The 21,076-nt window shown below is 42.4% G+C and overlaps 1 protein-coding gene across 2 annotated transcripts in view; it reads left to right on the top strand.

Annotated features, from left to right (window-relative positions):
- Positions 1-21,076, top strand: part of APPL2 (adaptor protein, phosphotyrosine interacting with PH domain and leucine zipper 2) — a 108,732-nt gene that overhangs the window by 53,862 nt on the left and 33,794 nt on the right. For both annotated transcript variants that reach the window (XM_040408095.1, XM_040408086.1), the window contains exons 5-11: positions 9,797-9,884; positions 13,755-13,796; positions 13,896-13,954; positions 15,341-15,487; positions 15,574-15,656; positions 16,078-16,236; positions 19,443-19,631. In XM_040408095.1, the coding sequence (XP_040264029.1) occupies positions 9,797-9,884; positions 13,755-13,796; positions 13,896-13,954; positions 15,341-15,487; positions 15,574-15,656; positions 16,078-16,236; positions 19,443-19,631 (767 nt within the window). The remainder of the gene's footprint in view (positions 1-9,796; positions 9,885-13,754; positions 13,797-13,895; positions 13,955-15,340; positions 15,488-15,573; positions 15,657-16,077; positions 16,237-19,442; positions 19,632-21,076) is intronic.

Here is a 21,076-nt window from a genome sequence, read left to right as displayed (position 1 = left end):
CAACAAGGCATTTTCGCTCACAGGACTGCCGCATACTGGATGTTTTTCCCTTTTTACACCATTCTTTGTAAATCCTAGAAATGGTTGTGCGTGAAAATCCCAGTAACTGAGCAGATTGTGAAATACTCAGACCAGCCCGTCTGGCACCAACAACCATGCCACGCTCAAAATTGCTCAAATCATCTTTCTTTCCCATTCTGACATTCAGTTTGGAGTTCAGGAGATTGTCTTGACCAGGACCACCCCCCTAAATGCATTGAAGCAACTGCCATGTGATTTGGTTGACTAGATAATTGCATTAATGAGAAATAGAACAGGTGTTCCTAATAATTCTTTAGGTGTGTGTGTGTGTGTGTGTGTGTATGTATATATATATATATATATATATATATATATACATATACAGTACAGACCAAAAGTTTGGACACACCTTCTCATTTAAAGAATTTTGTTATTCAGACATGTATTCCCACCACGGTGCACGCTCCCAAGATCAAATAGTAGAAATAAAAATGCAGGAACAGCACACAACGGTCCGTACTTCTAACCGGAAGATGCAACAGCCCCGCACCAGCCGTGGATCCAGTAAGCCAGAAAATATGTAAAAATCAAACAGCGGTGGCAGCATCTCCCATTAATTCTTCTTTATTGTGTGCTGTTCCTGCATTTTTATTTCTCCCGATCCTGAGGATAGGTCATCAATATAAATAAAGTGGAGAATCCCTTTAATTCCATTTGTGTTGCTTCATCGTTTTCAATAGAAATCTACAATGTTAAAAAAAAAAAAAAAAATACCATGGATTGGAGTGTCCAAAATTTTTGATTAGTATTGTAAAATATAACTTGCTTCTGTTTTTTTCTATCTGTAATGGTGGGTTAACATAGGTTTTTGTGGCAGTTTTTTGAGCCAAAACAAGAAGTACACTGCAATGGGAGCTACTAAAACATAGGAGCACCGGCCCGCTCCGCTGTTCCCCGAGCCATCATGTAATCGGTGCTATGTTCCAACTTGCCTTAGTAACAGTGAGATGAGAGAACCACTTTAAGGCAGTAAATCACCAGCCAGCAGAAGTTGCTGCGTCTGTTTCTGTGCTTGTTTCCAGTAGTCCCTCATCCTCCTCCCCTTTGCATGGACTTCTATTCAAAGTTTTTTTTTTCTTTTATCTTTATACTAATAACCTATCCTCGGGATAGGTCATCAGTATCTGATCGTGGGGGTCCGACACCAGGGACACCCGCTGATTAGCTGTTTGAGAAGGCAGAGGCACTTCTTCTCGCAGCTTACCAAGCACAGCGCCGTACATTGTATAAGGGCTGTGCTTGGTATTGAGCTCAGCCCCATTCACTTCTATAGGACTGAGCTGCTCCTAGGCCATGTGACCAATAATTGTGTCATCACTGGTCTAGAGAAAGCTGCGAGGAGTGTCAGTGCCTTCTCAAACAGCTGATCAAAGGGGGTGCTGGGTGTCAGACCCCCACCGATCAGATACCGATGACCTATCCAGAGGATAGCTTATCAGTTATCAGTATAAAGATTACATAAAAGCTGTGCAGTTCTCAGCCATGTGGAAGCCCATCTTTCAATTTACAAAAATAATACATGCTATTTGTATGTATATATGACGATTTGCTACCAGAAAATCCTATCCAGATTAATGAAATTCGTCATAACTGCAACTTTTATGTGCCATTTTTTGCAATCCACAGACTATAATAGTTCTTGCTAGCATATGACAGGCTTGCGTGTTTGGCTGAGTATTACTTTAAAGAAAGTGGTACGCAGGTCATACTTACAGTACAATGGACAGATGAGACTTTGAGCTGGCATGTCTAGTCAATATTATGCATTAGTAAGTTACATGTATCGTGTGGCGCCCACTTTGCAGTCACATTGTGCAGTGCCACTTGATCAATCTATTCTAATTCACATCTACACTGTGAATTGTACTTAAGGTGAAAATTGCTGTCAAAGAAGGTATTGCCCTTTTTCTGATTTGTTAAAGGGAGTCTTTCACCTAATCTGAGCCTTTTAGACCGCCCAGATCAGGTTATAGACTCCTGTGCCCTCATTACATTGGTACCTTTATTTGTGCTGTCCCTCGCCGAGATCTTCCAAAAAAGACTTTAAAAATGTATGTTAATGAGGTTCGGCAAGTGCCTAGGGGTGGCGTTACTGCAGCAAGTGCCCAGGTCCCTCGGCAATGTGCCCAGAAAAGCACACCTATTTCACCCCTCTGGCCCACCCTCCTTTCCTATTATTACCTCCTCCTCTCTTTCACAAATCTCGCGCCTGCTAGAGGAAAGATGCTGCTGCGCCGACCCGCCCCTTCTTTTGCTTTACTGCAGTCCTCTGCAGCGGCTGGCAGTTGCGTCGCTGGGGGGGGCCAGAGGGGGCCACGCCCCCCTACATAACGCTGTGCCCCCCCAACTAAAATGCCCCCCCCAAGTGAGCCGCCGCAGTCGGGCACAGGGAGATGAGCGCTTCCATTGCGCTCATCTCCATAGTCATCTGCCTGTGCTGCGGGAGGGAGAGGAGTGTCCCTTCCTCTGATAGGCGGCAGGCACTAGGCCAGCAGCCTATCAAAGGCCAGCGCAGGCGGCGCGATGACGTCATCGCGCCGCCTGAGCCATACAGCGCGGGACACAGGCCGGAAGAGGCCTGCATCGCATCGCTGACATGGAGGTAAGTATAAGTTTTTTTGTTTTTTTACAATAGTTTTACAGGCACATTAGGGGGGCTCTTGTTACTGGCACATTGGGGGGGGCTTATTACTAGCACATTGGGGGGGGCTTATTACTGGCACATGATGGCGGGGCTTATTACTGGCACATGATGGGGGGGTTATTACTGGCACATGATGGGGGGCTTATTACTGGCACGTGATGGGGGGCTTATTACTGGCACATGATGGGGGGCTTATTACTGGCACGTGATGCGGGGCTTATTACTGGCATGTGATGGGGGGGCTTATTACTGGCACGTGATGGAGGGCTTATTACTGGCACGTGATGGGGGGCTTATTACTGGCGCGTGATGGGGGGGCTTATTACTGGCACGTGATGGGGGGCTTATTACTGGCACGTGATGGGGGGCTTATTACTGGCACGTGATGGGGGGCTTATTACTGGCACGTGATTGGGGCTTATTACTGGCACGTGATGGGGGGCTTATTACTGGCACATGATGGGGGGGCTTATTACTGGCACGTGATGAGGCTTATTACTGGCACGTGATGGGAGGCTTATTACTGGCACATGATGGGGGGCTCATTACTGGCACGTGATGCGGGGCTGGGCTCTTATTACTGGCACATTGGTGGACTCTTGTTACTGGCATGTTATTGGGGCACTTATTACTGGCACGTTATTGGGGTACTATAGGGGCATCTACTGAGGCCACAAAGAAGGGGTATTTTATATGGGGGTCTCTGTACAGTAGCATTTTATACTGGGACACATTATGGTCGGTACTATGGGGAAGGGGGGAGAGGAGTATTATGGAGTCATCTACGGGGGGGCACTAAGAAGGGGTATTTTATACTTGCAAATTATGGGGGACACTGAGGGCATCTACTGGGGCACGATATATGGGGCATTTTATACTGGTACATTATGGGGGGCACTAGGAGGAAGGGGGGAGAGGAGCACTATGGGGGCATTTACTGGGGGCACTATATAGGGGTATTTTATACTGGCACATTATGGGGGACATTAGCTCAACTGGGGGCATTACAAGGGGGTATTTTTTGCATTGTCACATTATAAGGAGAATTATTTATACTGGGGGGCATTATGGTGGGCTTTATTACTCCCCCATGGTATGACCCCCTAGTAGCAGCACCAGCCTCTCCCTGCTCTGCTATGCCTCTGCCCCTTCTCCAAATCCTTATTATGAAATCTTTCTCATTAGGATAAAACACAACATCAGCTCCGCCGAGCCCCCGGCCAAAGTGTTGAAGTGGTGTCCGAGATCCCCAAGGGCCAAGCCAAGTAATTGTAAGTTTTCATGTGAAATATGTTTGTTATACACATATAGCCTACACTGTGCCACATAATATACAGTATACCTCTACACTGTGCCACACAATGTACAGTATACCTCTACACTGTGCCACACAATGTACAGTATACCTCTACACTGTGCCACACAATGTACAGTATACCTCTACACTGTGTAGTCTGTTCTATAAGCACCCTTGTTCTGTGGCGGCGGACAGAAAATAATCTGGAAGTGCCCCACCCGAGACCAGGCTCTGGATCCGCCACTGGTCTGGACCGCTCACAGGAGTGTACATTTCTTCTAAACTGTAATCCGTATGCTCTGACCTGCAGAAATCAGCGCTCGCTCGGTAACAACTAACAGGCAGTGCCTGTGGGCTGTAGCCTGGCCCTGTCACCGAAGCTAGCTGAGTGGTGTAAGCCTAGGTTAAGGTACTAGTAGAGATGAGTGGCCGCTTAATCCTGATTTAAAGTTAAAGTTACTGCAGGATATGGATTACAGTTTAGAAATGTCAAATGTACACTCCTGTGAGTGGCGGGGAGGGGGATCTGTGGATGACACTGTTATAGGGAGGGGGATCTGTGGATGACCCTATTATAGGGAGGGAGATCTGTGGATGACACTGTTATAGGGATGGGGATCTGTGGATTACACTGTTATAGGGAGGGGGATCTGTGGATGACACTGTTATGGAGGGGGAAATGGGGATGACACATATAGCATAAGATGCTATATACGGTATGTGTCATCCACAGATTCCCCCCCCCATAGCAGTGTCATCCACAGATCCCCCTCCCTATAAAAGTGTCATCCACAGGCAACTAGGACACATTTGTGAGGGAGAGGAGGAGGCAATAATAGGAAAGGAGGGTGGGCTAGAGGGGTGGAATATGTGTGGTTTTCTGGGCACATAGCCGAGGGGACTGGGCACTTGCTGCAGTAACGCCACCCCTGGGCACTTGCCAAACCTCATTAGCATAAGTTTAAAAAGTCTTTTTTGGACGATTTCGGCGAGGGACTGCAAGTGTAAAGAAAAAGACAAAGGTACCGTTACAATCCTGTATAGGTTTGCTACAGAGCCATGTAAGCGCTGTATATGGCCATATGGAGGTGACAGACTCCCTTTAAGGATATTTGGCTTGTGGGTAAAATTTCAGGATGAACGTAAAATGCACTCTAACGTTTACAGGTGAACTTAATGTGACCTTCTCTAATCTTTGAACAGTTGGACACGTGCATTCAAATGTTTCAGTACTTTTTGCACAACTTGCTGTTCTTTAACAAGGCGCTTAATGGCAAAATTCACAGGTGTTTAATCCATGAATCGCCCAATAAATTTCCTGGTTCAGTTAGAATTGGCATTTAAACAGTCCTCCTCATCATGCTGTTCACATTTTGACATCATGACACCAAGATGACACCTAACAATTGATCAACAGTACCTCGCCATTGCGAGGCTTCAAACAGGATGTTCTCAGACGGAAGTGGCCACTGAGCTTAGAGTGTCAGTGTCATCAGCAGGTTACAACAGAGGTACAGAGAGACTGGAATAGTCACAGAAAGGCATAGAAGTGGACGTCCTTTGGCCACATCCCAAACCGATGACCGCTTAATTGTGAACAATGCCCTGTGGAACCGGATGATGAATGCCGCACAACTCCAAGCACAAGGGAGGTGAGAGGCACCCAAATGTTACGTCAGACTATTCAAAACTATTTACATCAGCGTGGTCTGCGTGCTAAACGACCTGCAGGGGTACCTTACCACACCACCAGGCACAGGCGTCATCGCTACACTGGACGAAGGACCAGTGGACCTCAGTGCTGTTCACTGATGAAAGTTGATTCACGCTGAGCAGAAATGATGGCTGCCAACGATGTTGGAGACTTCAAGGAAAGAGCTATGCATCAGCAACTGTTGCTACCAGACAAGTCTTTGGTGGTGGTCGTGTTACAGTGTGGGCAGCTGTGTCTAGTCAATACAGAACTGCCCTACACTTTCTTAATTGATACAGTGACAAGCCCATACTCTCTGTACCCCAGAACCTCAATGACCTGAGGGCACCCCTTCCTGAAGAGTGGGATGCCATACCTCAACAGACAATAAGTTGACTTATGAACAGCCTGAGATGTCGCTGTCAAACTGTAATTGATGCTCAAGGCCACGTGACAGTTATTGAGACATTGACATTTTTGTGGGGGTATACCCATCACTGTTGACTTGTTTCAATACATTGTTTGAGATGAGGAAATCACCATTGCGTGCTTCTACTTAAATGCCCTACTTTCATGATATAATATCACTGTAGCGTGAACTTTTTACGTTTTCTATAAATTTCACCTGAAACCCAAATATCCCTAAATTTTTGTGAGTAGTGTATACACAGTGGCAGGTTTCTCTGCTTACATCCATGCAGCCGAAGGCACAAATTGTGGTTTCCTTTGAGATTGCATGGTCTCCCTTGACAAACCCCAAGTCTCCGCTGGTCAACCTGTTGAAGTAATGGATGCATTTTTTATTTTTTTTTAGATCAGCCCACTGTTAGGCATAATTGGATATATCTTGGTATAGTCTTACTATATTACTAGTGTGGAGTAGTCTAATCTTCTAGCATATTGCCTCTGTAAGGCTCACTTCACACCACTTTTGGAACCTATGGACCCTGCGATATGTGAATACGTTTTCTTCAGTATATAGGAAAGCATAGTTTGCTGCAGTTTCGTATACTATTGGACACTGCAAAAAATGCATACCTAGTGGTGGTGTTCAATAATTTTTATTGAGTTTTAACAAAAGAGAATAGCACAATGGACAAAAGCGCGAAGAGCGCAATTACAGTATCACATAAGGTAACACAATATAGTGCAAAAAATAGGCGTATGCATACCTAGTGGTATTTCAGTTTGTTTTTTTAACATATAGGCAATGTAGTGTACTCTGTAGTATGTGGTGCAGCTTTACATTTATCGCATATGTTGTGAGACTTTCGTAGTTTATGCACTGAACTTTAGTGAGAACATCCCACTGATGTATTTTACCCACAGTGCTATATTATAAAAGTATCTGGAGAGACCTAATTTGTGCTGCTGTAATATTAAATTGAAAGGCTGCAATAGTTCACATGACTGCTGATGGGACATCGTCACTTCTGGTCTGAGGGGTACTCCAGGCAGTGGGGATAGGAGCCTTGGCAGTTGAACTGAAGGTTTTTGTTTTTTTTCGTATGCAGTTTCACAGCATTTATTCTTTTTGGGAGGGTTGGACAGTCAAAGGGTTGTCCCAGTGAAAAGGTTGTCCCAGTGAAAAAACTTTCTGCATTCAAATCTATGGCAGTGCTGATGTTAGCTGAGTATAATTGCTCGGCTATGGATACAAATGCAGCAATTCTAAAGTGTGAGGAGAAGAGTATTAGGATATATTTTTTATTGATTTTATTCTTTGCAGAGATCTTTGTAACAGTGGCAAAACTGCAACAATTTTGCTGAGATTATGAATTCCTAACAGAAAGTGATAAAATAGAAAAAAATCCCATGTGTTAAAGGGAACCTGTCATCTGGATTTTGGGTATAGAGGTGGGTTGCTAGATGGCCGCTAGTACATCCGCAATACCCAGTCCCTATAGCTCTGTGTGCTTTTATTGTACATATGCAAATTAACCTGAGATGAGTCCTGTCCCTGAGATGAGTCAGTAACAGGACTCATTTCAGGTTAATTTGCATATGTATCAAATCGGTTTTTTTACACAATAAAAGCACACAGAGCTATGGGGACTGGGTATTACGGATGTGCTAGCGGCCATCAAGCAACCCATGTCATCAGCTCTAGACACAAAATCCCGGTGACAGGTTCCCTTTAACAAATAACATTAGCCCTGACCAGGCTTTTAGCTTCTAGATGTTCTGGTGGATGCTCATCTCTTGGCTAAAGAAAGGATCAGCATTTTGAATTCCATCTTCCATTGGAAGACATTTATGAGGTCACATTAAAAATAAGAAAAAAACATATGTCTTTCTGGGGACTTCAACATGCAAAGCCATTAATGTAACCTCCAAGCTATAACATTACCACATGGTTTTTCTATACTTAGAAGCTATCACATAGTACTGCGATCTGTATGATCATATATTGTGTCTGAGGATAAAGCAGTAATATGTAGATCAGCTTTCTGAGCAAATCTCAGTGTGGTGAAGCTATAGCACACTGTGTGTATAATACACATATATACAGTAGATATGTAAAATGCAGGATACAGCTCTGTATACAGGGCCCCCTTTACTATAGTGCTGCCCATGTACTCTTAATAAAATAAAAAAGGACTACTTACATCACACACCACTTCAATTTGTCTCTGATCTAGAGCTCAATAAAATATAAAATATAAATTTTATTAATAGCCTGGAAAAGGTTTTGAACTCATGAACACTGCATGCAAAGCATGTGTCTTACCACTGAGCTATAGCTCTAGACACCAAAGGTAGTGATTTTTTTGATGTATGAGATGTAGTATAGCAAAAAACACAGTAAACCTAAGATCTCTTGTGACACTGAGAAGTGAAGAACGTGAGTTATCAGCGTCACACATCATTTAAATTAGCCGGCTCTTATCTAGGGCATAATAAAATATAAACACTTTTTAGAGGCTGAAAGGGGTTTTGAACTCATAAAGCCTGGACATGGAGCAACAGCATTACCACTGAGCTACCAGCTTGCCTTGGATGAGCTTGTGATTTTTGTTCATCTATGTGATGTAGCATACAAAACCACAGTAAAGCTAAAATGTTTTGTGACACTGAGAAGTGAAGGAAGTGAGATATCAGCGTCACACATCATTTAAATTTGCCTTTTATCTAGGGCATAATAAAATGCAAATATTTTTTTGAGGCTGAAAGGGGATTTGAACTCAGAAAGCCCAGACATGGGGCAACAGCATTACCACGGAGCTACCAGCTTTCCTTATATGAGCTTGGGCATTTTGTTTATCTATGTGATGTAGCATTCAAAACCACAGTAAACCTAAAATCCTTTGTTCCCTTCCTTACCACTGAGCTATCAGCTATGCGCTCATAACACTGTAAGGCGTTAGCTTACAGCAATTTAGGCACAGAGCTATAAGCTCAGCAATAGACATACTTTGGTTGTGTGATTTAGCATACAAATACATAGTATATCTATAACCCTGACCTATGAAGAGCATAAGTCAAACTCGGATATGGGTGTCAAGGTCAGGTATCAGGGTCAGGTGTCAGTATCAGGGTCAGGTGTCACATTGGCATTATTTTGATACTTGACTATGATATCTGACCATGTCCTAAAATGAACACTGTAGCATGGAGTTTGTATATTCTCCCTGTGTTTGCGTGGGTTTCCTCCAACACTCCAAAGACATACCTATAGGGAACTTAGATTGTGAGCTCCAATGGGGACAGCTTGATGCTAATGTCTGTAAAGCGCTGCGGAATATAGCAGTGCTATATAAGTGCATAAAAGAAATAATAAAATAAGTGCATAACGGGTAAGGCATTACTATGATAAGTATTGACCGTTTTCCCTGTGCAACAATAATCCTCTTTTTGAATATTATTTAGATTTTGTTCATATTGGACTAAATAATATAAAAAAGCCATTTAACAAACCTTTTGAAATTCTACCCTTTGTCTATATGGCAGCCGAAGCCAAAGGATTATTATATATTAGTGCAGATCTTTCAGATACGGTACTTAGCCTGTATGGTACTTTCAGCAATGACCAGCTGCTTTCATATTGCAGTAAACATTTTTCTTGTTTTTTTTTTTTCAGCTCAATGTCCTTCATACAGAACTAGCAAAGCAGCTGGCAGACAGCATGGTGCTGCCCTTGATACAATTCCGGGAAAAGGACCTCACAGGTAAATAATTAGTATTTCTCATATAAGACCCAATACAAATGCTGATTTTAAGCTCTTGAGACCAAATAGTGTTGCCAATACGAAAGGGCTAATAAAGCAACTAGGAACACTTGGTTTGCTTTTGGTTTTCTCTTTTATGTTAGTCTAAGGTTGTTGTCTGGATTTTTTATTAGTATTTTTCCACTGGTTGTTCCTCTCTTTAGACATTATTTGCATTTGCACACATTGCAGAGTTTGGTGCTTTGATTGGGAGCTTATATGACTCAAGGCATTGGTGCATATTATTAAAATATATTGGTTCTGTCCTTGGATCTCTTGGATCTCCAGCGCTGTTTTAAACATACGGGTGGGTCCAGCGCAAAGTTTTCATGACGACCCTCAACTCATCATCAAAACATTGTATGTCTCCAGGGACGTAGTTAAAGGCTCATAGCCCATGTGCAAGACTTCTGCTTGGCCCCCTTCCCTCAGTGCTTTGTGGTCAGGGGACAGGAAAGCACATAGCCTTCGTGCTGCCTGAGGCAATAATTGAAACAGCAACAACCAACCACCCAGCCCCAGCCCGTGCGCCATGCAAAATTGTTGATCTAACCCCATCACTCCAGCCAGAGGTGTAACTTGACCAGCATGCACTTATACTGGTGTCTTCTTATGCGGCAAAAGGGTCTTTGGGCCCCCTCAGGCTCCCGGGCCTGGTAGCGACTGCTACCTCTGCACCCCCTGTATCTATGCCCCTGTATGTCTCCAAGACACAGTGAAAATTACTATAATCTGATGTGAAGTTCAGCCCTTCAATATGTAAAAAGAACACATGTGGGAAAGCCAAAAGTATGGAAGCACTATGAATTATATGCATTATGATCATTACCAGTAAGGAGTAGCCTGTGACTAAACACATTGAGACAAATTTACTAATACTGTAGTTTTAAACTGCACCAGAGTTATCCCAGTGACTGGTGATGGGCGATATCTTTGGTGCATCTTTAGACTAACTGTCTAGCCTAACTTTATACCCCTTTTAGCTTAGCTTACCTATAACAATGTTGTACATTTTATGGAGCACCTAAGCTACACACAGTTCCCTGCAAAGCCATGGTTACTAGTCAGGCAAGATGCAAAAAGTGTAGAAATTGCAGCACATTTTAAATAGTAAATCTCCCTCACTGTCACTACTGGCTGGGTGATATATAGTAAATTAGCAGAGTGCATTATAAATCAGGTATCTGGCTTCAGTGGCCATGTTGGTTTAGTCTTTACACTAAATGTGGACGCCACCATCTTGGGGGGTATATTACAAGCTCAATCTGTGGCCATATTAAGGAAGACCAGATAGCTCTCTTCTCCGCCATCATTTTCAATTGTATCGTTGTCTAGTTTAAAGTGGTGCCCCTGCAATGGGGGCCCCACTACCAGTGGACCTGGTGCAAAAGCACCACTATCCTATTGTAATAGACGCCCTGCATATCTGCTTGGGTTTCATTGCCACTGGTTCGTTCAGTGAGTCTTATGGTTCTATGGTTCTCTGTACTGTGAGGGGAGGGGGGGTCTCCCAGGGGGGTTCTCCCATATACAGAGAAAACAGGATATCCTGCTCCCCTGTCTCTCTTAGGAACACCCTCATAAGCAACAACAGCATCATGAGTGACATCATACAACAGTAGTAAGCCGTTTAGATGTGAATCCAGAACTGGGGCATGATAGGAAGCTTACTGGAGCCAGAAGCCTCTCTCTGTGTCTCTATGCCTCTCTCTTGTTCTGCAGCTGCTTCCTCTCCTCTTCCCCTTTATAGATGTTTATTGGCAACTGTAACCTGATCTCTCAGTGAAGGAGAAAAGTTATTTTATCAGTGGTTTTGGAGTGAATGAACAGTTTAGAATAAATCTTTTTTATTGGCAATTTTCAGTAATTTGGCAAATTAAGCCATAATTTGCAATATTTCAAAGTCTAACAACATATGCCTATACAATAGGCCTGCTTATAGGACAATAGTATACATAAGTGGTTTGCATATTTGGTAAGGTCTGTAACAAATAGACCATAACATTAAAGGGTAAAGGGGGGGAGGAAAACCAGGGAGGAAAGAAGTGGTTATGAGGTAATCGCTGTCTCAGTCTACCATAGTTTGAGGGACCTGTTCTCACTTAGCTTCCGTTATTTCACTCTTATCCCATCTCAGGTGCGGGAGTCTCTCAGTAATTCAGGGGGAATAGTTGGCATTATGGAGCCATGGACCCCAAGTGAGTAGCCTGGACCTAAGGGGGATAATCGTGGGAGGCACTGAACTTTCATATCTACAAGACTTGTTAACCTCTTGTATAACCTCTGCTATGGTTGGTGAAACGGATTGCTTCCAATAACGTGTAATAATCAGTTTAGAGCTAAGTAAGATGTGTCCTACTATGTTCCTGTAGTCTGGGGGGATGTTATGTATACCCAAGAACAAGAGAGCCAGTTCAGGGCGAGGATCCATAATCTGGGTTAGTATCCCAGAAATCAGGTCAAAAACACTGTGCCAGTAGGGGGTGATTACGGGGCATGTCCATAGAATATGAAGTAAAGAACCTCTAGCCCCGCATTCTCTCCAACAATTGGGGGAGGATGAAGGGTAGATTGTATTCAGTCTCTGTGGAGTAAAGTACCAATGTAGGAGGGTCTTCAGCCCTGCTTCGTAGTGGGTAACACATTTGAAATTCAAAACTAGGAATCTGATAGCTTGAGTCCAATCCTCATCTAGAAAGGTTTTCCCCAGTTCTATTTCCCATTTTTTAATGGGTAAAGATTTGGCAAAAGTGGCTTTATCCCCCAAAACATCATACACATATCGCGTGGTATGTTTTTTAAAAAGGAACGGGAACTGGAATATGTGAATGAACAGTTTAAGGGGTCATGGAGAGGAGCCTGATAACTGGTAAAGAGGTATTTTTCTCGAATATCTAAATCTGAAATTGTCTTATGTTCACTGGTACTATTTATTTATCGAAAGTTGCTTGTATCAAGGCCACTTTCACATGGTCAGTATTTTGTCAGTGTTTTTCATCTGTATTTGTAAGCCAAAACCAGGAGTGGGTCCAAAACACAGAAGTGGCACATATATTTCCATTATATTTTTTCTTTCTGTGAGTTCCACTCCTGTTTTTTTTGGTTTTGACTTATAAATACTGATGGATTCGAAAAAAATGGTCAGTTTTTTTTTTTTTCTTTTATTGCAAGTCAGCCTTATTCAAGTGAATATAGCACTAATACACTTTTTTGCTGACCATGGACTCCTTTAAAACAGATCTATCGCCAGATTTCATACCAAAAACTGCATAAAAATATTAAATATATCTATTGGATGTGACGAGTCTGGTGTACTATCCCTCATGCTTACTCAGGTCATTCCCAAGAAAGGTCAAGATGGAAATACCCCTTTAATATGTGCATTTTATGAGTCTATCAAGATATAGACTCCTGTTACTATCAGGTGGGAAAATTTTCAATAAGGATTATTTAGCCATTCTGACATGGATTTTCCCCCAAAAAAAGTACACTAGCCTCATCAGGTCTAAGAGATCTGTGTAATAATGTATGCTATTTGTATTGTGAAATCTAGTGACAGATCTTCCTTATGACCATTTCTATATTGAATAAAATGTAGCAAGTTCACACATTCTCTTGAGTGCAAAGTTTTCAAAAGGAAGAAAGCAAGTATGTCAATGATAATATCACTCTTATATGACATACAGTACATGAGTGAAAAACTGTGCCATTGCATTGAGTGTTTACTTAAACGTTCATAAAATCTTATTTCTGTATGATCAAGAAGTGTAAAAACAGTTTGTAGTTTTATTACTTAGTGTTTTACATTCTTTTTATTATTTTGTTTTACAGAAGTAAGCACATTAAAAGATCTCTTTCTTCTTGCTAGCAATGGTATGTCTTTTTTTGAATACAAAAATGCTTTCATGAAATTATTTTAATATTGGTCCCATGACATTCACTCATATTCTATACTTCTATTGTTCTGTTTAGAGCATGACCTGTCAATGGCAAAGTACAGCAGACTGCCCAAAAAGAGAGAGAATGAAAAGGTAAGCAGTAAGCTAAAAACTGTACGATGATGATAAATGATATATTAGTCCTAAAGCCTCACTCGCTTTCAAAATGACCCTATGTTATGCATATGCATTGCTTACATAGTAATAAGGTGTAGTTGTCAGAAAATGGTAGATGCTGGAATAGCAATTCACTAAGATATACCGTATTTTTCACTTTATAAGACGAACCTGATGATAAGACGCACCTAGGTTTTTGAGGAGGAAAATAAGAAGAAAAATATTTTGAACCAAAAGGTGTGCTTTTGGTGGGTTTTAAACTAATGGTGGTCTGTAGATGACACTGTTATGGGGGGATCTGTGGCTGATGCATTGTTATGGGGGATCTGTGGCTGATGCATTGTTATGGGGGATCGGTGGATGACGCACTGTTATGGGAGATCTGTGGATCACACACTGATATGGGGATATCTGTGGATGACACACTGTTATGGGGGATGTGTGGATGATGCACTGTTATGGGGGCATGTGTGGATGACACTGTTATGGCGGGATGTGTGGATGACACTGTTATGGCGGGATGTGTGGATAACACACATATAGTATCTTATGTTGGTCCCCCTCATGGCACTATGTGTCACAGTAATTATTAATGTGTCCCCTCATGTCCCTGTGTATAGTGACCCCATTATACCGGGCCCCGCTCGCAGCAGTCTTTATATGTAAAGTTTATTTATTTAATGCTCAAGCAGTGGCTCCCTCTTTGTTAAACTACCCTAATCGTCTGTAGTAGTACTCACTAGCTCACTCAAAGCAGCGTTCAGGCCGGCAGCGTAACATCACTCACTCAGTCATGCTCCTCCCACTGACCGAGTGAGTGACGTTACGCTGCCGGCCTGACCGCTGTTTTGAGTGAGCTAGTGAGTACTACTACAGATGATTAGGGTAGTTTAACAAAGAGGGAGCCACTGCTTGAGCACTAAATAAATAAACTTTACATATAAAGACTGCTGTGAGCGGGGCCCGGTGTACCAGAGTACAGTGACTGCACCGGGCCCCGCCGTGAGTGCAACAGCAGTTGCCGACTCCAGCCCCTCCTCCCACCCCGCTTACTGTAACTGATACATGCAGGCAGCGCTATGCAGCATAGTGGCCGGGGATGTATCCGTGTCAGCCATGTAAAAATTGCACAATTTGCTTTATAAGACGCAAATTGGGGTGCGCCTTATAAAGTGAAAAATACGGTACTTATAAAATATACCGCAATTTGTAATAGCTCACAAGCCTCCTTGTATTCTTGAAAATCCATGCATCACAGAACAACCCTCCCAGGAAAATTACAGATGTGTATGAATTTGCTTTTGACTGAATATCTTTATTATCTAGCATTTTCATATTTTTTAACCATTTTATTTTATAAAGCTAAAAACTGAGATTGCAAAAGAAGTTGCTGGCGCTAGAAGGAAGCAACACCTCTCTTCATTGCAGTACTACTGTGCCTTAAATGCTCTGCAGTACAGGAAGAGGACAGCAATGCTGGATCCTATTCTTGGGTACACACAGGGACAGGTGATGCTTAAGTTCTCAAGCCTTTAACAGACTTATTTTTAATTATGACACAATATTAGCATGTAACATAATTTATTATTTTGCAGATTGATTTTCTGAAAAAAGGATATGAAACGTTTTCCAAAAAAATGGATGGTTTTCTAGCTTCTGTGTCAAGCATGATTCAACGGTAAGCATGTACAAGACTTGGAGAAGTGTAATACTAAACTGGAAAGCTTATGATCTGATGTTTTGTTGGCTAAACACATCTAAGTGATCCCTGGCATAAAAAACAAAGGGTAATTCTGAACCTGTCTTGTAAAAACTTGATACCCTTTATTGAGAAATCTGTAAACAGGTTGCATAGTAAAGCGAGTATACCGACATGTTTCAGACTGGATGTCCTTCCTCCTGGCATAACGTATCATGTACCCAGCAGAACAGAAGGTACTAAGCAAATTCCCACATGTTTCCAAGATGGAGCTGGCAGAATATCAGCTGTCTGGGAAACATTCTAATCTTATCTTGTCTCCTGTATCTGTACCTGTAGTATTATATTACTGGCATTCTGTCCACTATCAACTGCTGAGGACTGCCATCTGTTCTTTTAGAGTACACGGAGAATTGGATGCTGAAGCAGAGGCTATGAGGATTACGCAACAAGAGCTACTTTGTGGTAGTGATGCTGTGTATACACCAGACTATGATGTGTCATCCCCAGTTATCAACCGAAACCTAATCCAAAAGGCTGGCTATCTAAACATGAGAAGGTAAATTATATTAGCTCATATTGTGATTAATATATTGTGAGTTCTGTGATTTTAACCATAAGACACAAGCAACCTGCTAAGCCTGTGCTTAATCCATTCCACGATTGATGGTGGATTGCCTCCATTGTTTGGCTCAGGCTGTGGGCAAAATCATAGTCCAGTGACAGCGAGCTGATATAAGATAAAATGGGATCTGTTTGCATAGATTCCCATTGGATCATAGTATTTATTTATTTTTTTACAAAAGTGCCCAATGATGGAATGTTGCCCAAAGTGTTAGAATGTTAAAGGGAACCTGTCGCCTAAAAAACGCCTCCCAAACCACCAGCATTACCTTAAAGTAGCCAGCAGTATGCTCCTAAAGATCCTTTTCTTCCTCCGGCCAGATGCACCAAAATCTTGAAAAACAAACTTTAATCCCCTGCACACGCTGTGTAACAGCAGAGTTTGAAGTCAAGGGGGCAGTGGCCTCCTCACTTCAAGTCAAGCTAAGCCCACCCCTTACCTGTCCTTCCTTCTTTGTGATTGACATCTCGCTGTGAGGCTGGGATACTGCAAGTCTCGCGCATGCACGGTGCGCTCCTTGTCACTGCGTGATCCCGTCTCCCGCACTCAGCCGGCCGCCTTTTGCCCTCTGCGCATGCGCCGGGCATGCACGCACGATGGAAAAGCCCGGCGCATGCGCAGAGAGAGGAAAGCGGCCAACTGAGTGCGGGGATTGAGCAGTGACAAGGAGCGCACCGCGCATGCGCGAGACTTGCACGATCACAGCCTCACAGCAGGATGTCAATCACAGTGAAGGGAGGACAGGTAAGGGGTGGGCTTAGCTTGACTTGAAGCGAGGAGGCTGCTGCCCCCTTGACTTCAAACTCTGCTGTTACATAAGGCGTGCAGGGGATTAAAGTTAGTTTTTCAAGATTTTGGTGCATCTGGCCGGAGGAAGAAAAGGATCTTTAGGGACATACTGCTGGCTACTTTAAGGTAATGCTGGCGGTTTGGGAGGCGTTTTTTAGGTGACAGGTTCCCTTTAAGAGCTCAGTCGATACATTGTATCCAGCGGCTGCTGACTTTTACCTAGCTGTGGAGCATTGTGGTGTTGCACATAATTATAAGAGCTCAGTTAAATGGCTGCAAGAATTGTATCCAGCAACTGCTGGTTCTTTAAAGGGAACCTGTGATCAACTTTATGCTAACCTCACTGAGGACAGCATAAAATAGTGACAGAAATGCTGATGTCAGCGGTGTGCCCCTTATGAGCTAAAAGTAAGTGGTTGCTGAGAACCAGCCTCATAATCATTGCAGCCCAGGCCTTGAAAAGATTCAAATCTACCTGAGAAGAGTCATGGTTATTCCTAATCTCCTGCTCTCTCACCCATCTGCTGATGATTGGCAGTTCTCTCCTAGAGAGAAAACTAGGTAGAAGACTGTCAGTCATCAGCAGGTGGGCAGGGAGAGCAGGACTTCATGAATAACCAGGACTCTTCTCAGGTGGCTGTGACTCTTTTCCAGGCCCAGTCTGCAATGATTGTGATGTTGGTTCTCGGCAACCACTTACTTTTAACTTATAAATGACAGACCGCTGAAATCAACTCACCTGTCTCTACTTTATTCTGCCGTTAGTATGGACAGCATAAAGGTGATGACAGGTTCCCTTTAAGCAGCCTTAGGCTGGGTTCACACGAGCGTGTCCGGATGCGTCCCGGTGTGTTGCGGCAAAACCGCGCGAGTAGGAATGCAATTGCAGTCAGTTTTGACTGCAATTGCGTTCCGATGTTCAGTTTTTATCGCGCGGGTGCAATGTGTTCTGCACGCGCGTGATAAAAAACCGACACTGGTACCCAGACCCGAACTTCTTCACAGAAGTTCAGGTTTGGGTTAGTTGTAGTGTAGATTGTATTATTTTCCCTTATAACATGGTTATAAGGGAAAATAATAGCATTCTGAATACAGAATGCATAGTACAATAGGGCTGGAGGGGTTTAAAAAAATAAACTCATTAACTCACCTTCTCCTCTTGATCTCGAAGTTCCCGGTCTCTTCTTTACTTGAGTTGTGGGCTAAAGGACCTTTGAGTTGAGTTTACTGATGAGTTGTGGGCTAAAAGACCTTTGGTGACGTCAGATCACATGCTCCAATCACATGGTACATCACCACGGTGATGTACCATGTGATTGGAGCATGTGATCTGACGTCACCAAAGGTCTTTTAGCCCACAACTCATCAGTAAACTCAACTCAAAGGTCCTTTAGCCCACAACTCAAGTAAAGAAGAGACCGGGAACTTCGAGATCAAGAGGAGAAGGTGAGTTAATGAGTTTATTTTTTTAAACCCCTCCAGCCCTATTGTACTATGCATTCTGTATTCAGAATGCTATTATTTTCCCTTATAACCATGTTATAAGGGAAAGTAATACAGTTTATAGACTGTCACCTAGCAACCATGCGTGAAAATCGCACCGCATCCGCACTTGCTTGCGGATGCTTGCGATTTTCACGCAACCCCATTCACTTCTATGGGGCCTGCGCTGCGTGAAAAACGCAGAATATAGAGCATGCTGCGATTTTCACGCAACGCATAAGTGATGCGTGAAAATCATCGCTCATCTGAACAGCCCCATAGAAATGAATGGGTCCAGATTCAGTGCGGGTGCAATGCGTTCACCTACCGCATTGCACCCGCGCGGAAATCTCGCCCGTGTGAACGCAGCCTAACACTATCATGGTATCATAGTGCTGTGACACAGAGCGCAGCATCATATATAAAGTACACAATTTATGGGACCCCTTTGACATAGATAGAGCACTGTGGGCTAAAGATAGAGGCCCGTCTTTGGAAGTCAGCTGATAATTTTATCACTACATCATTGGGCACTTTTGTAAAAAAAAAAAAAGGTTAAGTTTTAATGATTGATTTATGAGAGGATCCCTAGTGGGCCTTTTTCTGGCCAGTTTGACTATTGGGTGCTTTTTTATTGACTATTCCTAGGATCCTGCTCAAGGGATAATATATGTTTTCCATACTATATAAAAAGGAAATAATAAATTAAATATGAAAAAATATCCATTGTTGAATTTTTTGCAGGTGCAACATACAAATTAAAAGCACGGGAGCCATATTTAACACTAAAATTTTCACCTTTATTAATTTTTTTGTACACGACATAAAGTGTATATATTTTTATTTGACATTATTTTTATGCCCTCTAGCAAAACTGGTTTAGTTACCACAACATGGGAGCGACTGTATTTCTTTACACAAGGGGGTAACCTAATGTGCCAGCACCGTGGTGAAGTGGCTGGGGGTCTGATTCAAGACCTAGACAATTGTTCAGTCATGGCAGTGGACTGTGAGGACAGACGATATTGTTTTCAAATCACCTCGCCCAATGGCAAATCGTAAGGAATTCTTTTATTTATCCACTATTGCTGTAATTGTGTGATATGTCCTGTATAATAGACCTTACGTAATTAGCAATAACTGGTAACTATTAAGTGAACATGCGCTGCTCACTTGTGATGTGTACTTATATTATTTTTATCTTTTGTGTACAATTACTTGTAACATTGATTATGGAGGGCTTTCCATTCAGGAGTTGGACATTCTTGGAAGTGAGTATATCACCATGTTTATGACAGACTCCCTAATTATAGTGGAGTGTCACTTACCTTTCAATATACAAAAGTTTTCATAAAATTGCATTTTATCAGGTGCAGCACTGGAGTCTTTGATATTCATGAGCAGAAGCCCCTCCCTCCCACCCCAAATTACAATTTTCTCACTATGCACAGTAATAGGGAGAAAGCTGTCAATTGGCAATGGGCAGGTGGAAAGAGGCTGCATCTCACAAATATTGAAGACGCAAGAGCATGCATACTTCAGTGAGAGGGCGGCAGTACAGATAAACTGAGATTTATCTGGTACAGCATTCCCAACCAATCCTGGCTTTGAAGGTGGCAGAATTGTAGCTATATGTTGTGACACATTTATCAAAGATAAAACATGTAAGTCATAAATTTGTCACATCATATGTCAATAAATTAGCCTAGCTTTGATTTTGAAACTGGCTAAAATGATGCAACTTTTGATAAATGTCGGTCACAGTTATTTTGGAGAATTGTATTTTTGGGTACAGTGAAACCTCTTGAAAAGATCACCTCTGTGTGAAGACAACTCCTGATCACCACCTGGATTAAACGCTCATGGTTGCTTAGTGCTCTTATATCTTATGTTTCTTAGTCCCTCTCTCTGTAAGGACCTCCTCTACAATTTTGAGTGGTCATCTCAATTAGCTTTCATTGTATTTGTTTTGTAGTTCTAAACTACTGTGATGTTGGACTGAAAAGAATACTGCAGATATTGGATGGATAGGGACAATTTTAGCCAAATAAGCCGGTAGAGCAGATGCTACATTATACCATGTAAAATAAAACTGGGTATGTCCACATGACATATCAGAAAATTTGTTTGTCTGGAATTCCTCATATAATTCCAGGTTGCCAGAATGTATAAGCCTCAATGTAAATTTTCACAGCCCGGCATCTGAATCATGAGAGTGCTTTTCTATGGCCCCTATATATATATATATATATATATATATATAAAAAAAAATAAAAAATTTGATAACTTGCGATGACTCCACAAACTTGAGAGTCAGTTTTGGGTGGTTAAAGTTGGATTTGGGAGTGTCTAAAAATGGAGGAGTTGGAAGAGACCGATAGCACAGCCCTGATTTACTAAGGACAGATTTATACAGGGCCAATGAACTTAACAATACATTTGTCTTCACTAAGATAGTGGGATGTTGATGAAGACGGATGTATTATTAAGTTCAGTGTAATGG

Source organism: Bufo bufo, chromosome 1, assembly GCF_905171765.1.
Source record: "Bufo bufo chromosome 1, aBufBuf1.1, whole genome shotgun sequence".
In the NCBI taxonomy this organism is placed as follows: Eukaryota; Metazoa; Chordata; class Amphibia; order Anura; family Bufonidae; genus Bufo; species Bufo bufo.
This window is presented reverse-complemented; position numbering and strand designations above follow the sequence as displayed.